The sequence below is a fragment of the Euleptes europaea genome, chromosome 21, assembly GCF_029931775.1.
Source record: "Euleptes europaea isolate rEulEur1 chromosome 21, rEulEur1.hap1, whole genome shotgun sequence".
Lineage (NCBI taxonomy): Eukaryota > Metazoa > Chordata > Lepidosauria > Squamata > Sphaerodactylidae > Euleptes > Euleptes europaea.
The window spans coordinates 5012003-5026032 of NC_079332.1; the positions used below are offsets into that span (position 1 = coordinate 5012003).

Here is a 14030-nt window from a genome sequence, read left to right on the forward strand (position 1 = left end):
AAAGGGTAGAACGATTCCAGCTGCTCTAACAGCTAGGAACGGCTCTTGCGACCCCGCTTTGGAGAGCGCTCCAAGGGTGTCCACGGATGGCAGGATGTAGAATCCACCTGAATCACAACCCCCCCCCCATGACGCACATATATGTGGATTCTTCCATTTTGGACACATGAGCCAGCTTCGGAAAAAGAAAGTTCAGGAGTGTAGGAACACACAAGCTCAAAAGCAGGCAATGATGGAGGGGGAACGAACTAGGCACCAAAATTAATTTCATTGGATGCAGAACTATTTCACTGGGCCTCTATAAATAGGAAAAGGAGACTGTGCCATGGGGTACAAGCTGTCCCCCAAAAAAACGTATTTCCGAGGACAGAGAAGTAGCGGAGTTGAGGCAACGTTATGAAATGTTGACCAAATCTGGCTGGTTTACATTTAGCTGTTAAAGACAGGAAACATAATCTGGACTTGCCATACTCGGAAAAGGAAGAGAAGCGCCCATGCCGAGTGAGAACCTTTCGCATTTCATTAACTTTGCCTGCAACAGAAAGGCATTTTTAAACTAAGGCGGGGACGGGGGGAGCAGAGGTCTGTAGACAGCAAGCTATGACTCCCCACCCCACCAAACTAGCTTCCAGCAGCCTAATTTCCTTAAATCTCCTGTCTGCATTGAAGACGGGTGGCTGTTATCCGCTCATTCCTTCTTTTTTTAAAAAATGTCTTGGACGATGATAAAAGAACTGAAGAACGGTTACGATGCCAGCTCTGCTGCCTGCAGAAATAAAAATTCAGAACTACAAAAGATGTGCTGTATTCGGTTAATATAAATGGGACGTTTGGGCTGCGTCAAAACATTTCTTGGGGACTATATACAGGACAACAAAGTGGTCCGGCCGGAGTTCAAATCTCGCCGGCTTCCCTCTCCTCCGACCTCTTCGAGTGAGATTTGCCGTTGGTGCTCTCGGGCCTCCTTTCGGAAGAGCTCTTCTCTTTCTTCTCCCTTTCCCGCGACTTCTCCCTCGAAAACCGATCTCGCGAGGATCTGAAGCACAAGCCAAACCGGCTGTTAAAGAAGGGGCTCCACAACGGGAGGCAGCCGAGCAGGGCACAAAAACAACATGTTAGCTGGGGAAAGGTTAACGGTGAACCTACTCTGACGCTTCGCCTTTCGGCACCCTCCCTAGGCAGGAGGCTAGGCCAGGCTGGGCAGAGGGGGAAGCGTCCTCCTGGGTTGGCCGGCAAGGTAGATGAAAGATCTGGGCCTCTCTGGACTGAAAGCTAAGAACTGCAGGGCTGGGTTCTCCAGCTGCCTCTCTACGTGGTGCCCAGAACCAAGCGCCTAGCCATTCCCACAGGCAGGTGAAGCTGGCTCCCGTTGTCTAATTATCACAGCTACCCAACATAACTACTCATCCTCTAGCAATGGTTTACTAGCTTCAAGGTTTTTTTTTAATGTTAAGTTGCCCCAGATAACATGGACACCACAGTGCCGTCCTGACAGGAAGGCACGAGTGGCAGTGGAAGCTGAACTGCCCTTGATTTGAGAGGCCAAAGGAGCTAAGGAGCGTATCGGATACCCCGCCACCGTAGCTCCTAAAAACCTCTGTGAAATTCATGGGGTGGGCCCTCTCCTGAACCCAGGTTCTCTGTATGAGGCACAAGGGGCATGTCATGTACAGCAAATGCCAAGTGCTGCAAGAAAGTGACGCCTCCCCTGGCAGGGTTCAAAGCTAGACTGGTAAGTCCCTGCCGTGATCCCATCCATCAGCCCTAGATGGCTTTTTTGGAGCTCGTGGATGAGATCAACAGGTCTCATTTAAATTGCGCTGGCTGATTTAACCAGGATCATGGGCTGATTCGTAAGGTTTAACCTAGATCTTGAAACCCACACACATACACACCCCGTCTACACGCAGTTTGCTAACTTTGAAACCAACCCTGATTTCTCCCACAGCTTCCAGCTCTGGATTTTGGAGACGAAAGGCTGCCCCGCCCCCCCAAGGGAGGACAATGATAACGACTAGGCATACTTGTGCTTTGTACTCCTGTCCCTGGATCCCCGCCGGTGACTGCGGCTGCCGGAACGGCTGCGGTGGCGCCTGTGCCTCTCCCGGGACTTGGAGCGGGACTTCCGCTTCTCCCGTGAAGCCGACCTGGAGCGTCTTCGCCTCCGCTCTCGGGATCGGGACCTGCAGCGCGTGAGCACACAGACACACTGAAAACCGGCAGTACAGTGGTGGCTTCGGCCACCTTTGGTCCTACAGAGCTGTGGAGCTGCCTTCCTCTATGATCTGCCAAGCACTGCTGCCTAACAGTTCCCTCCCTGTTGGAAGAACGAACATCGAGAGAACGACCTGCTCCGGAGGTCTGACAGAAGGACAAGCCCGAGGCTCTAGTCACATGAACATTTTTGTCTCTTAATGACAACTTCAAGCAATGACTCAACATACATCAAAAAAGCCCTCACGGATCTAACACCACAGAGGGGTCCTTTGTCTTACCTCAAAACCCCTTTCTGACTGAGGCAATTCAAACACTTTCAGGACTTGTCTGACACCCGCAGCGGAAGAAAGCGGCAGAGCAAACTGCACCCACCCAATGTGCGGCGGCGCGATCACGTTTCTGGATCCTCCCTCGTGTAATAACCCCACCCGAACACAGAACTAACGCAGCAGAGAGAAGACTGGCGGGGTGTTCAAAAGTGGCGCTGCCCACCTGCGGTCTGGGACAGTCCGTCCGGCCCGCTGCCACCACCCAATTTCACTGCATCTGCAGGCCTTGGCAGGAAATCAGTGGAACAGGCTTCCTCGAGAGGTGGTAAGTGCTCCTTCTCTGGAGGTTTTTAAGCAGAAGCTAGATGGCCATCTGTCAGCAATGCTGATTCTATGACCTTAAGCAGATGATGGGAGGGAGGGCATCTTGGCCATCTTCTGGGCATGGAGTAGTGGTCACTGGTGTGTGTGTGGGGGAGATAGTTGTGAGTTTCCTGCATGTGCAGTGGGTTGGACTAGATGGCCCCTTCCAATTCTTTGATTCATCATAGGCCCGGCCACCAAGTGTCACCGACTCATGTGCAAAACTGCCCAGAGTACTTCCTGCCAAGGCCAGTGCGGCCTTTCCCAATCAAGTAAGCAGCTTTGAAGAGGGGTCCCCTTCCTACAAGTTTTTATTTTGCACTACATTATGCTACAGAGATAGGACAAGTCTTTCTAACGGGTTACTGCAGGCTACTGCGATCAACAGGGGTTAGAATAAAGTTTGCGCAGGCAGCAAAGAAAAGAGGAGGTGCATGAAGTGGCCACGCGGGACCAAGCAGCCATAGAACGTCCCCCCAAACCAAGGATGACCCACCTCTTGCGATCTCTGTTCCTTGACCCAGACCTGCGGGAGAAGAGAAGCCACGTTGGTTTTCATGGAAGATGATAACAGTCATTTGCAACACGGTGGAGGGAGGGTTTTGAATTTAACTGGGATCACTGGGAGGAGCAAACTCAAAACTGACTCTCAAAGGAGGCTACGGCACCCCGAGAAAACATTCCTTGGCCCAGCAGCAGAAGTGAAAGCAACAAACGGTCGCTTCTAAAACACTGCCGAGGATGGTTCATGACCCCCTTTCTCTCATTCGGTCACGTGGATTAGGTTACCCATTCCATACACGGTAAAATAAAGCAGTCTTAACTCCAGATCTTCTAGTCCAGGACACCAGCCGCTGGACCAGTTATACGACCTGCTGCTTGCCTGCCATGCCCACCAACTTAGGTGGCCGGCCGTGTGGTACCCTGCAGATTATTTTTGTCCCCACCCCCCACTCAAACCCCAACCCTTCCAACAACGTCACCCACGACTCTCCCCTGACAGGTGGGAAAGAAAGACCACGAAACTCCCCCTGCTTCAATTTGGGGCAGAAAAAGCAGCGTAAAGAATGTTATTTGTCCGTTTATATACTGCCTTTTTGCCGCTGAACGTTCCAATCACACTGAATACAGAATAACACCTTCAAAAAAGAAAGGGGACTAAAAGAGAAGAGGAAAACAAGCAAACCCAGACACTAAACTCTTCGGTGACCAAATGTAGCTGTCCTCATAATGGCCGCCAGATAGAGTGGGCACTGGGAGAGGCAGTTCTAGGAAGGGAGCCAAGCAAGGACTGGTCAGCTGGATGCCCAGAGGGACATCTGCCGACGGAAAGCGCTTTGGACTCTGAGGCCCCTCATTTTCTCTGCGCCTACTTGAAAGACCTACGACCACCGCGAGAACGTTTGCCTGATACGACGCAAGCCACCCCTGGGCGAAACGCTTCTGAAGCCGCCAGCTCTTTGAGCGCCGGTGCTGCCGGCCTGCCACGCCCCTGGGGGGGTGGCGCTTCCCGTTCACTCACCGCGGCCCCACGTGCTCGTCTCGCTCTCTTTCTTCCCTCCGCTTCATCCGATCCAGATTTCTCTTCTCCTGTTTTTCTGCCACGGTTTTCTAGGGTCAGAAAACACAGTGTCGCTGAATGCATTCGCGCCAACAGACCACGTAAGGAGCTTAAGTGGCTAGCGACTAAATCTGAAGGGCCGTCACTCCCCATATATCCCCGTGCACTAAATAGTGTCTTCTGGTTGCCATCCTCTTGTTCTCCCACTTAAAGGGGCCTGCTCGTCATGTAATACAACCTGCTCTCTCCCCAATAGTGGCACCCACCTTTATGGAACCGGCTTCCTGACCAAATCGGGGGCACTGTAGAGCCATTTTCTTTGGGAGAGTTTTTAAACTGGGTTAAAAGCTGCATTTTCTTGGGGCGGTCAGACAACGGGGTCTTGCTCTATTGCTGGTGTTTTTTTTAATTTGTGGAACCGTAAGCTGCCTAGAGCCAGAAGGGAAAGGGGGGAGTACAAGCGGTTCAATCAACACGCAAATAAGATCTGCACGCACAGCCAGTGTTAACAGTTCAGAGGACTAGGACCAGAATGGTCCATGTTCAAATACCCACTGATCCACTGAACTCGTTGGATAACTGCAGGCAAGTCATTCTCTCAGCCTCACCTCTCTTCCGGGGTTGCTGGAGAGAACCATGGACAAAGCTCTGAGCTCCTTGAAGGATGTGATTAAAAACCGATAGGTGTGAGATCTCAATGTAGAAATATTGGCGTTCCCTCCATGGCTGTGACACATGAACACATGAAGCTGCCTTAAACTGACTAGACCCCCTTGGTCCATCCAAGTCAGTACTGTCTACACAGACCGGCAGCGGCTCTCCAGGGTCTCAGGCTGAGGTCTTTCCCATCACCTACTTGCCTGGTCCCTTTAACTGGAGATGCCGGGGATTGAACCTGGGACCTCCTGCATGCCAAGCAGATGCTCTTCCACTGAGCTACAGCCCCTCCCATAAAGCTGTCTGATACTGAACCAGACCCTTGGTCCATCAGAGTCAGTATTGTCTACTCAGACCGGCAGCAGCTCTCCGGGGTCTCAGGCTGAGGTCTTTTCCGTCACCTACTTGCCTGGTCCCTTTAACTGGAATGCTGGGGATTGAACCTGGGACCTTCTGCATGCAAACCAGTGGCTCTACAAACTGAGCCACAGCCCCTCTCCATGGCTCTCCAGGATCTCAGGCGGAGGTCTTTCACATCACCTACCTGCCTAATCCCTTTAACTGGAGATGCCGGGGATTGAACCCGGGACCTCCTGCATGCAAGCAGATGCTCTACCACTGAGCCACAGCCCCTCCCCTGACAAACGCCCCTAACCAACACATAAATCAACACTACCTGGCAACACGATTTTGGGAGAAAAAAGGAGCAGCTGAAGGGTAACCACCAGAGGAGGATCACCTTCGAGTACACAGTACTCCAGTGCACAACTGTCAAACCAGACATGACGCAGGGCAACGACTACGCTAAGCTAAAACCACCCGCAGCGTACAGGACAACAAGGCATGGGAGAAAACACGCGGCTGCTCACTCGCCACAGCGAGGGAAAAGGGGGGCCAAAGAAGCCTTACCCGCAACTGGTCCAGCTTCTCGCGGATCTGGATGAAGCCCAGGTGCAGCTTGCCTCCGAAGTGGTCGGCGAGACGGCGGTCATTGTCGTGGAGGCCCAGGTACGCTGAACAGACCTCGCACACCCGCAGCTTCTGCTGCTGGAAACTGGACGCGGGCATGGAATTGCGGTATTCTTCCTGCGGGGAGAGGCACTGGGGGTCAGGCCTTCCAAAGCGCTCTCCCCTCCATTCCAACCAGTTTCTGCCTCTTCTCCTGCAACTGTTTGCATATTGCAAGCACAGCCTTTACACACACCCCAATTATCTTGATACCTTTGTCTGATTTACAGTGTAAAGGCTGGGCTGTTTGGACAGCAACCCATTTCATTAGAAGAAATGTGATAGCTCCTACGGAATCTGGCCCCATCCCAATATTCTGGGGATAGGAAGGCTATCGATTAAAAAAAAATTCTGGAAAAAGTGTCCGCTAAAAAATACCACAAAAGCAAGTTTTGGAAAGCGGCATCAAAGGAGTTCACTGTGAGTAAACGGAGAGTTTTAATTTGAGGCAGGAAGAGAGCTTAAGAGAATCAGCCCACCCAGAACCAAGATTTGCTTTAGGGTAATTCTGTATCTTGCTTTGTTATGGACTGAGGCTGAAGCACACACACACAAACAAACAAACGTCAGAGGAAAACCAAGCAAACCTCTGCTTCTTTCTTTTTCGCGCGAACTTTCTCGACTTCCATCAGTATCTTCTGGGATTCATCCACGTTCCCTTCGGCACCCAGCTGCTCAGCTTTAGCCAGGAGTTTGCCAATGTCTTCGTTGAGCTCGTGCACCTTTTCAGCCTAAAGGGGAGGACAATTTTTTTAGTGACTGAATGCAGGATCTACACCTTCAGTCTTTATTCCGGAGAAGGGAGAAAAGGAACTGCCTAAAGACTCCACAGATGCAGTGACATTAAAAAGCGTCTTCCTGACATAATGGTTTTGCCCGAGCCAGATACCTTTGCCGCCACCTCAGCGCTGATCTCCTCTTGTGTTTCCGCAAGGCGTTTTTTGGCCAACTCCGTCCTTCGGTCACACTCCGCAATGAAGGACTCCAAGTGATCCATCGCCTGGGCACGTCCCAAAAAGAGACAAAGGTGAAAATCTGGACATTCGTAAGATGTTGCTTTAACGGCGCCTTTTCCTGAAAAAAAAAAAGCTCCAGAAAACTGTAATGAACGTAACCCATACAAAAGTATTCAGCTTGGACAGAGAAGGACATTACCAAGATGGCTGTTATTTCTTATTACCCAGTGTGGGACATCATAGATCAAAATGGACAATGAAAGGGATGAGTGCACCAAGTGAGACGGTAACAGGTTTCTTCCTGTCAAAAAGGGACAGTGCAGCCATTTTCTCAGAGCTTGCAGGACTAGCGGAATCTTATTCACAGTGGTATAATTAAACGGTTCAACTGAACAGCGGTACTCACTTCCTTGTTTATGCAAAGCTCAGTGAAACGGGACCAATAAAGCAGAACAACAACCCTAACAACATTAGACATCTTAGAGAGGTCTTGAAATAAAGCTGGCCTGTTTAGAGACAATTCTGTGAAATGCTGAGGCGGAACCTCAAGAACAAAAGATGCAAACAGTGTCCCAAAGGTGCAAACTTAGCACCAGGAACAACCAAGATGACACATTTATAGATCTCACTTGTTAACGTTGCATTCAGTACCCATACCAGTATTTACAAGTGTTGTTTACTGTATGCATGTAACAGATGCTGAATTTGCGTTTAATGCAATTCACCATCCAAATGATTCAATTTTTTTTTAATTAAAGAGATAGAAATAGGTCAGACGTGGTGTGTAGACAGCCCACGCGCTGGAGTCCACCCTCAATGTGGGCCTCAGGATGAGCTCAACAAATTTAGGTTAGCAGGGAAAGGTTTCTTTCTTCCAAAGCAAAGAACTCGTCTTAAGAAAACCCACCAGGGAAGGCTTAAAATAAGGTAAAGGTAGTCCCCCTGTGCAAGCACTGGGTTATTCCTGACCCATGGGGTGACGTCACATCCTGAAGTTTACTAGGCAGACTATCTTTATGGGGTGGTTTGCCACTGCCTTCCCCAGTCATCTACACTTTACCCCCAGCAAGCTGGGTACTCATTTTACCGACCTGGGAAGGATAGAAGGCTGAGTCAACCTTGAGCCGGCTACCTGAAACCAACTCCTGTCAGGATCGAACTCAGGTCGTGAGCAGGGAAGGCTTAGATCAATGATATTCACCTCGCAGAACTGCAGCAGGCTGGCTTGTTCAGTGAACACCATTGCAGAATACTAAGTCCCTATCCGAACATCACCACCTGCAGTTCTGCATATCCGAGGAAATGCTTCCATGTTTGCTAAAGCAGTACTCCTGTGCTGACCTTGGCAACAAGGAGCTTTCCTGAAGAAGGAATCACTTATGTGAGACTGCTGGGAACGTCAAGACTTGGTGTCGCTCGACCTGACATCCATGCATCACTGCCAGGAAACACAAGAACTTACATTCATCTCGAAGAACAGGTCTTTCTCTTTGCTTGCAATCTCGTAATCTGCTCTGAGCGCCAGATCATGGATTTTTGTGCATACTCCCAGGTCCATGCGCTGTTGACAACAACAAAAAAGAGTGGGGAATCAGTGGGGAAAAAATTATGTACTGTTACAAGCACAACAACCCATAACCGGAGGTGGTGGAAAGTGCTGTCAGATCAAAGCTAACTTGTGGCGACCCTGTAGGGTTTTCAAGGCAAGAGATGTTCGGAGGTGGTTTACCATCGCCTGCCTCTGCACAGCGACCCTGGACGCCATTAGTGGTCTCCCATCCAAATACTAACCAGGGCTGACCCTGCTTAGCTTCTGAGATCTGAGGAGATCGGGCTAGCCAGAGTGGTGTAGTGGTTAAGAGCTGTGGTTTGGAGCGGTGGACTTTAATCTGGAGAACTGGGTTTGATTCCCCACTCCATGTGAGCGGTGGACGCTAATCTGGTGAACCGGGTTGGTTTCCCCACTCCTATACATGAAGCCAGCTGGGTGACCTTAGGCTAGTCACAGCTCTCTTAGAGCTCTCTCAGCCCCACCTACCTCACAAGGTGTCTGCTGTGGGGAGGGGAAGGTGATTGTAAGCTGGTTTGATTCTTCCTTAAGTGGTAGAGAAAGTCGGCATATAAAAACCAACTCTTCTTCTTCTAGCCTGGGCTATCCAGGTCAGGGGTCAGCATTACTATAAAGCACCCCAAGTGTGATTGCCCTTGACTATGAGTGGGGAAATTAGGAAATCGGGGCTGGCCACCAGGCAGCGAGCAATTTCACTGAATTCTGCTGGGCCCGCTTTTGTCTGCCCGACCCAAAGCACCTACCGTTCCTGCCAGAATATCATGAGGGCAACAGTCCAGAAGATGGCTCTTGCACACTCGGTCGTCCATAAACTTCACCCTTTGTCTGGTTTCGTCTCCTGAAATTCATGTTTGGTTATAAATATGAAAAGCATTTTTTTTAAAGTGCTGATCAAACAAGGCAAGCTGAGGTATGTTTTTATGTTTGCTTCATTACGCAGATTAAAATACTTCATGAACCCCAGAACCGCTTAGAAGACTACAAGAAGCGTAAGTCAACAGAATTTCCTTTCCCCCCCTCCATGGCCGAGAATCACGCTAGGTCAGATTTAAACATGACACGCACCACTGACTAAATGTGGCGCAGATCGTAACGTTGTCCATAACAGCTAAGTAAAGAAACGGCGGCGTCAACAAAAGGCAGTCTGGATGGAGACCGCCCAGACTTTCTATATGGAGAGCATGGGTCCGGAGATTCCAAAACCCACGCTGTCTGTAGGCCATGTATCACTGTATCCGCACCTGGGAATTTTGGCCAGCAGCTATTTCTGAATCCAGTAATGGGAAGGCTAAACACTGCTACGTTGACCATAAAAGATTTTCATGTAATGGACTCCCAACGCCACAGGGGCATTTAAGGGGTGTCCCGGAAAGTGGTCTCTTGTCTTATCCCTCCCCCATCCCACCCCCTAAAAACATTTTACATTTGCGAGCCACTTAAAACAAGCAAAACCAAAAAAAAAATATGTTGGTTAATACACACTGCGAGCTCCAACACATACTATACCCATCTGCATTCTTCAAGACCTCAGCTGCAGAATTTTATGCCCGCTGTTGAAAAGTTTTAAAGGAAAAGTTTTCTTGCCCACACCTGCAGTAAGGAAGTCAGGGGAATGATACATAAAAAGTAAAGGCAAAGTGGTAATGGTATGTGACAATTTCTTTTTTTTATTTAAAGAAAGCTAGTCTGTGTATATTCAGGATTTGCAAGCATCCAGGATTAATGTCGTGTCTACTGAAAATGTATTTTTATTTTTTTCCCCTTTTCTTCTTTCTAAACTACACTTTAAAGTTATTCGTGGAGGAAAAAAAAGCAAACACTTTTGTTTTTGTTATAACAGCTTTAAAAATTGGTTTGTGACTCACGGCTCGATGAACATGAGGCTTTTCTGCAACTCCCTTGCAGATTGATGTAGGCAGGCAAAGATACACTGAACCTTTATAAATAAAATAGAGGGGCCACAATTGTTCAGTTTGTATGAAATAAAAATATGGGAAGCAATTCAAAAGCAACTCAAGTACACAAAGAAAAGAACAAGCACTTATTCACTTACGAAACCAAGTGCAAAAAAAAATAAGTTATCTTGCAGAGCTCTGCAAACGCTCTCGACTTTTTAAGTTGCCGATTTGAGGAAAGAAGCAGATACAAACCTTGTCAGGAATGCACAGCTTTTGGAAGGGATGTAATGTTCTCCTGGAGCAAAACACTAAGATCCTGTCTGTACACAGAACAGGTCTGCCTTTGTGTTTTTTTAATAACATGAAGCATCGATGCTATACGTGAGCCTATTGAAGAAAGGCCCTGCAGAGACACTTCCAGCTCACAGTGTAGAGCTACAGCCGACGAATCCGGCACTTAAAAACTCCATGCTCTGGCAGCTTTGACTGCCCAAGTGGCAGAAATTAATGTAGTATTTCTCCCTCGCTTCCCAAACAGCCCCAGAAATGTACTGAAAGCACGGCGTTATTTTTGAAAAGGCCAGATTGTTCCCCTTCTGCCACCTGTACCAGCGCTTTAACCTACCGAGCAGATGTTTCCAGGGGATCAACTGTTGTGCCAACAACAGTCTCACCTACTTTGGTGGGCGGTTGGGGTTGGCACACCTCAAGGCTAGGTTGACGCAGGTGGCAGGGGACTTGGCCATCCTGCTTGGGCACCTGCCACTGAGGGCTGGGCCGGGAGACTCTCACCGGCCAAATGCCAGGCTAGCCAACCTGCCGCACGGCCAAACTTTGAACTGGCCAGACTGGTTTGACTTCTGCTACACTCCGCCACCCATGCCCTCAAAACTCACACATACGACACGTAATGTTTTAGGAAGAGCCAGGCTGGATCACACAAAACGCCCACTTCGTCCAGCACTGCGTGTCCGAAGCTGACCGGAGGGGCACTTCTGAGAAGCTTAGAAGTAGGAGGCGATGGCACTAGCTCTTTCACCCCCTTCCCCAGCATTCAGAAGTAAACTGCCTCTGAATATGGAGGCTTCACTTGAACGATCACGGCTCGCGCTCTGAAAGCAGCTGCTTTAAAGCCATACGTGTGTTTTTAATGTACCAACACAGACCACATCGGCGAATCTTTCGCGCGCCTCCAGATTCTTGCCTTATCACGGCCAGCAAGGCTCTTTTAACATTCCCAATCAAGTGTCTCCAGAATAACTCAGGGTTTCTCAAGTCTTAATCTGAAGGAGGGCAAACGGCAAAGCTGCGCAAGGGGTTGCGCGTCCTACACAGAAGCCTGAGCGATCTTGGAACAAAGCCGGGCATCTGAGCACGTGCAGAGGTTTGATCCTTCCCAGGAGCCTGAAGAAATAACAGAACACAGAGCGGCTTCTCTCTCTCTCTGCGCGGTGTTTACCCCTGAGCAGCAAAAGTCCCATAAAGCAGCGGTCCCAGAGCAGCAAGGAAGATTCACACCCTTCGCTGGAGCCCGAGGAACCAGCAGGCTGGGGGCCGTGGCTCAGTGGTTGAGCATCTGCTTGGCAGGCAGGAGGTCCCAGGTTCAATCGCCGGCATCTCCAGTTAAAGGGACCAGGCAAGTAGGTGATGGGAAAGACCTCAGCCTGAGACCCTGGAGAGCCATGGAGAGGGGCCATGGCTCAGTTTGTAGAGCCTCTGGTTTGCATGCAGAAGGCCCCAGGTTCAATCCCTGGCATCTCTTGTTAAAGGGACCAGGCAAAGTAGGTGACATGAAAGACCTCCGCCTGAGACCCTGGAGAGCCGCTGCCAGTCTGAGTAGACAACACTGACTTTAGAGGAGGGGCCGTGGCTCAGTGGCAGAGCCTCTGCTTGGCACGCAGGAGGGGTCCCCGGTTCAATCCCCAGCCTCTCCAAGTTAAAGGGACCAGGCAAAGTAGGCGACGTGAAAGACTGAGACCCTGCCGGTCTGAGTAGGCAATCCTGACCCCTGATGGACCAAGGGGCCTGGGTTCAGCACAAGGCCGCTTCCCGGGTCCAGGCGCAGGGGCGCCTCTGCCCACGTGCAAAGTGGCCACCCTCTCCCCCCCCCCCGGGAACCTGAGCAAGCGCAGAGCGCCCCTCCCCCTCGCTCGGTTCCCACGAGCTCGAGGCCTTGCCCCCCACCCCCAAGGGTGACCCACTATCAGAGCCAGGGGAGGCCCGGCGCGATCGGGAGAGGAGGAGGCCCGGGGGGGGGGTGCAGAGAGCAGCGGTCGCTTCCGGGCCTCCGCGGCCGGACTCGCCCTCGGCGGGAGAGCGCCTTTTGCCTCCCTGCCTGCCGTCCTTCCTTCCTTCCTTCCTGCAGGCCGCTACTCACCGTCCCGAGCCGTGCCCATCAGCTGGTCGAGCAGCGCCCGCATCTGGGCCTGGGCCGACATGACGGCGGCGGTTGAACGGCAGAAGCTGGGGGGAGGGGGGAGAGAATCCGCGTCTCCTTGGCAACCGGGGGGGAGGGCCGCGGCGCGAGCCCCCGACTCTTGTCCCGAGGCACGACGGGACGGGGAAGCGGGGTGGGGGGGGGCGGGAAGGGCGACAGCTGCTGTCGTCGTCCTCTTCGTTCTTATCACTTCCTCTCTTCCCCCCCTCCTTTTCCCACTGCCGCCGGAAGTTGTAACCCCCACTCTCCGGGAACGGCGTCGTTCGGCGGAACGCAGTGCACCCTGGGAGTCGTAGTCTCCGCCTCAGGCTGCCGCCCGCGCTTCCCTTGAGGACCAGTAGTAGAAAAGGGCCAGAGTCCAGTAGCGCCTTAAAGACTAACAAAAATATTTTCTGGTCGGGTAGGAGCTTTCGTGAGCCACAGCTCACTTCTTCAGGACCAGTGTGGGGTAGGGTTGCCGGGCCCCTCTTCGCAACGCACCCTGGGAGTTGTAGTCTCCGCCTCAGGCTGCCGCCCGCGCTTCCCTTTTGAGGTCGGGAGGACCCAGCGTGGGGCCGCCTCGGCCTTCTTCCCGCCGCCCGGAGTTTAGAGTCCCGCTCGACAAGCGAGGGGCCAGGCCAGCTTCCAGGCGGGGCCTGGAGGCCTACTAGAAGTGTAACTGATAGGGTTGCCTACCTCCAGGTACTAGCTGGAGGCCTCCTGCTATTACAACTGATCTCCAGCCGAGAGAGATCAGCCCGCCTGGAGAAAAATGGCCGCTTTGGCCATTGGACTCTATGGCATTGAAGCCTCTCCCCTCCCCAGGCCCCGCCCTCCTCAGGAACCACTCCCAAAATCTCCAGGTATTTCCCAACCCAGAGCTGGCAACTCTAGTTATGACAGCATGTATAAGAAAGGCCTACGGCATCTCTCTCTCTCTCTGGTAGCTCAAAACAGACTTATCTCTATCTGTTACTCAAAACTATCTATCTATCTAGCTCAAAACAGACTATCTATCTATCTATCTATCATGTAGCTCAAAACAGACTATCTATCTGTAGCTCAAAACAGACTATCTCTCTCTCTATCAGCTCAAAACAGACTATCTATCTAGC

General features: G+C 51.1%; 1 protein-coding gene across 1 annotated transcript; it reads right to left on the reverse strand.

Moving 5' to 3' along the window:
* Positions 1-879: 879 nt before the first annotated feature.
* Positions 880-12945, reverse strand: LUC7L (LUC7 like). The gene is made up of 10 exons (XM_056866197.1): positions 12877-12945; positions 9345-9439; positions 8494-8592; positions 6965-7075; positions 6663-6806; positions 5977-6153; positions 4372-4460; positions 3346-3375; positions 2025-2183; positions 880-1036 (listed from the first exon to the last, which is right to left on the reverse strand). The coding sequence occupies exons 1-10, from the start codon at positions 12935-12937 to the stop codon at positions 895-897; spliced, it is 1107 nt and encodes a 368-aa protein (XP_056722175.1). The 5' UTR covers positions 12938-12945; the 3' UTR covers positions 880-894.
* Positions 12946-14030: the final 1085 nt, after the last annotated feature.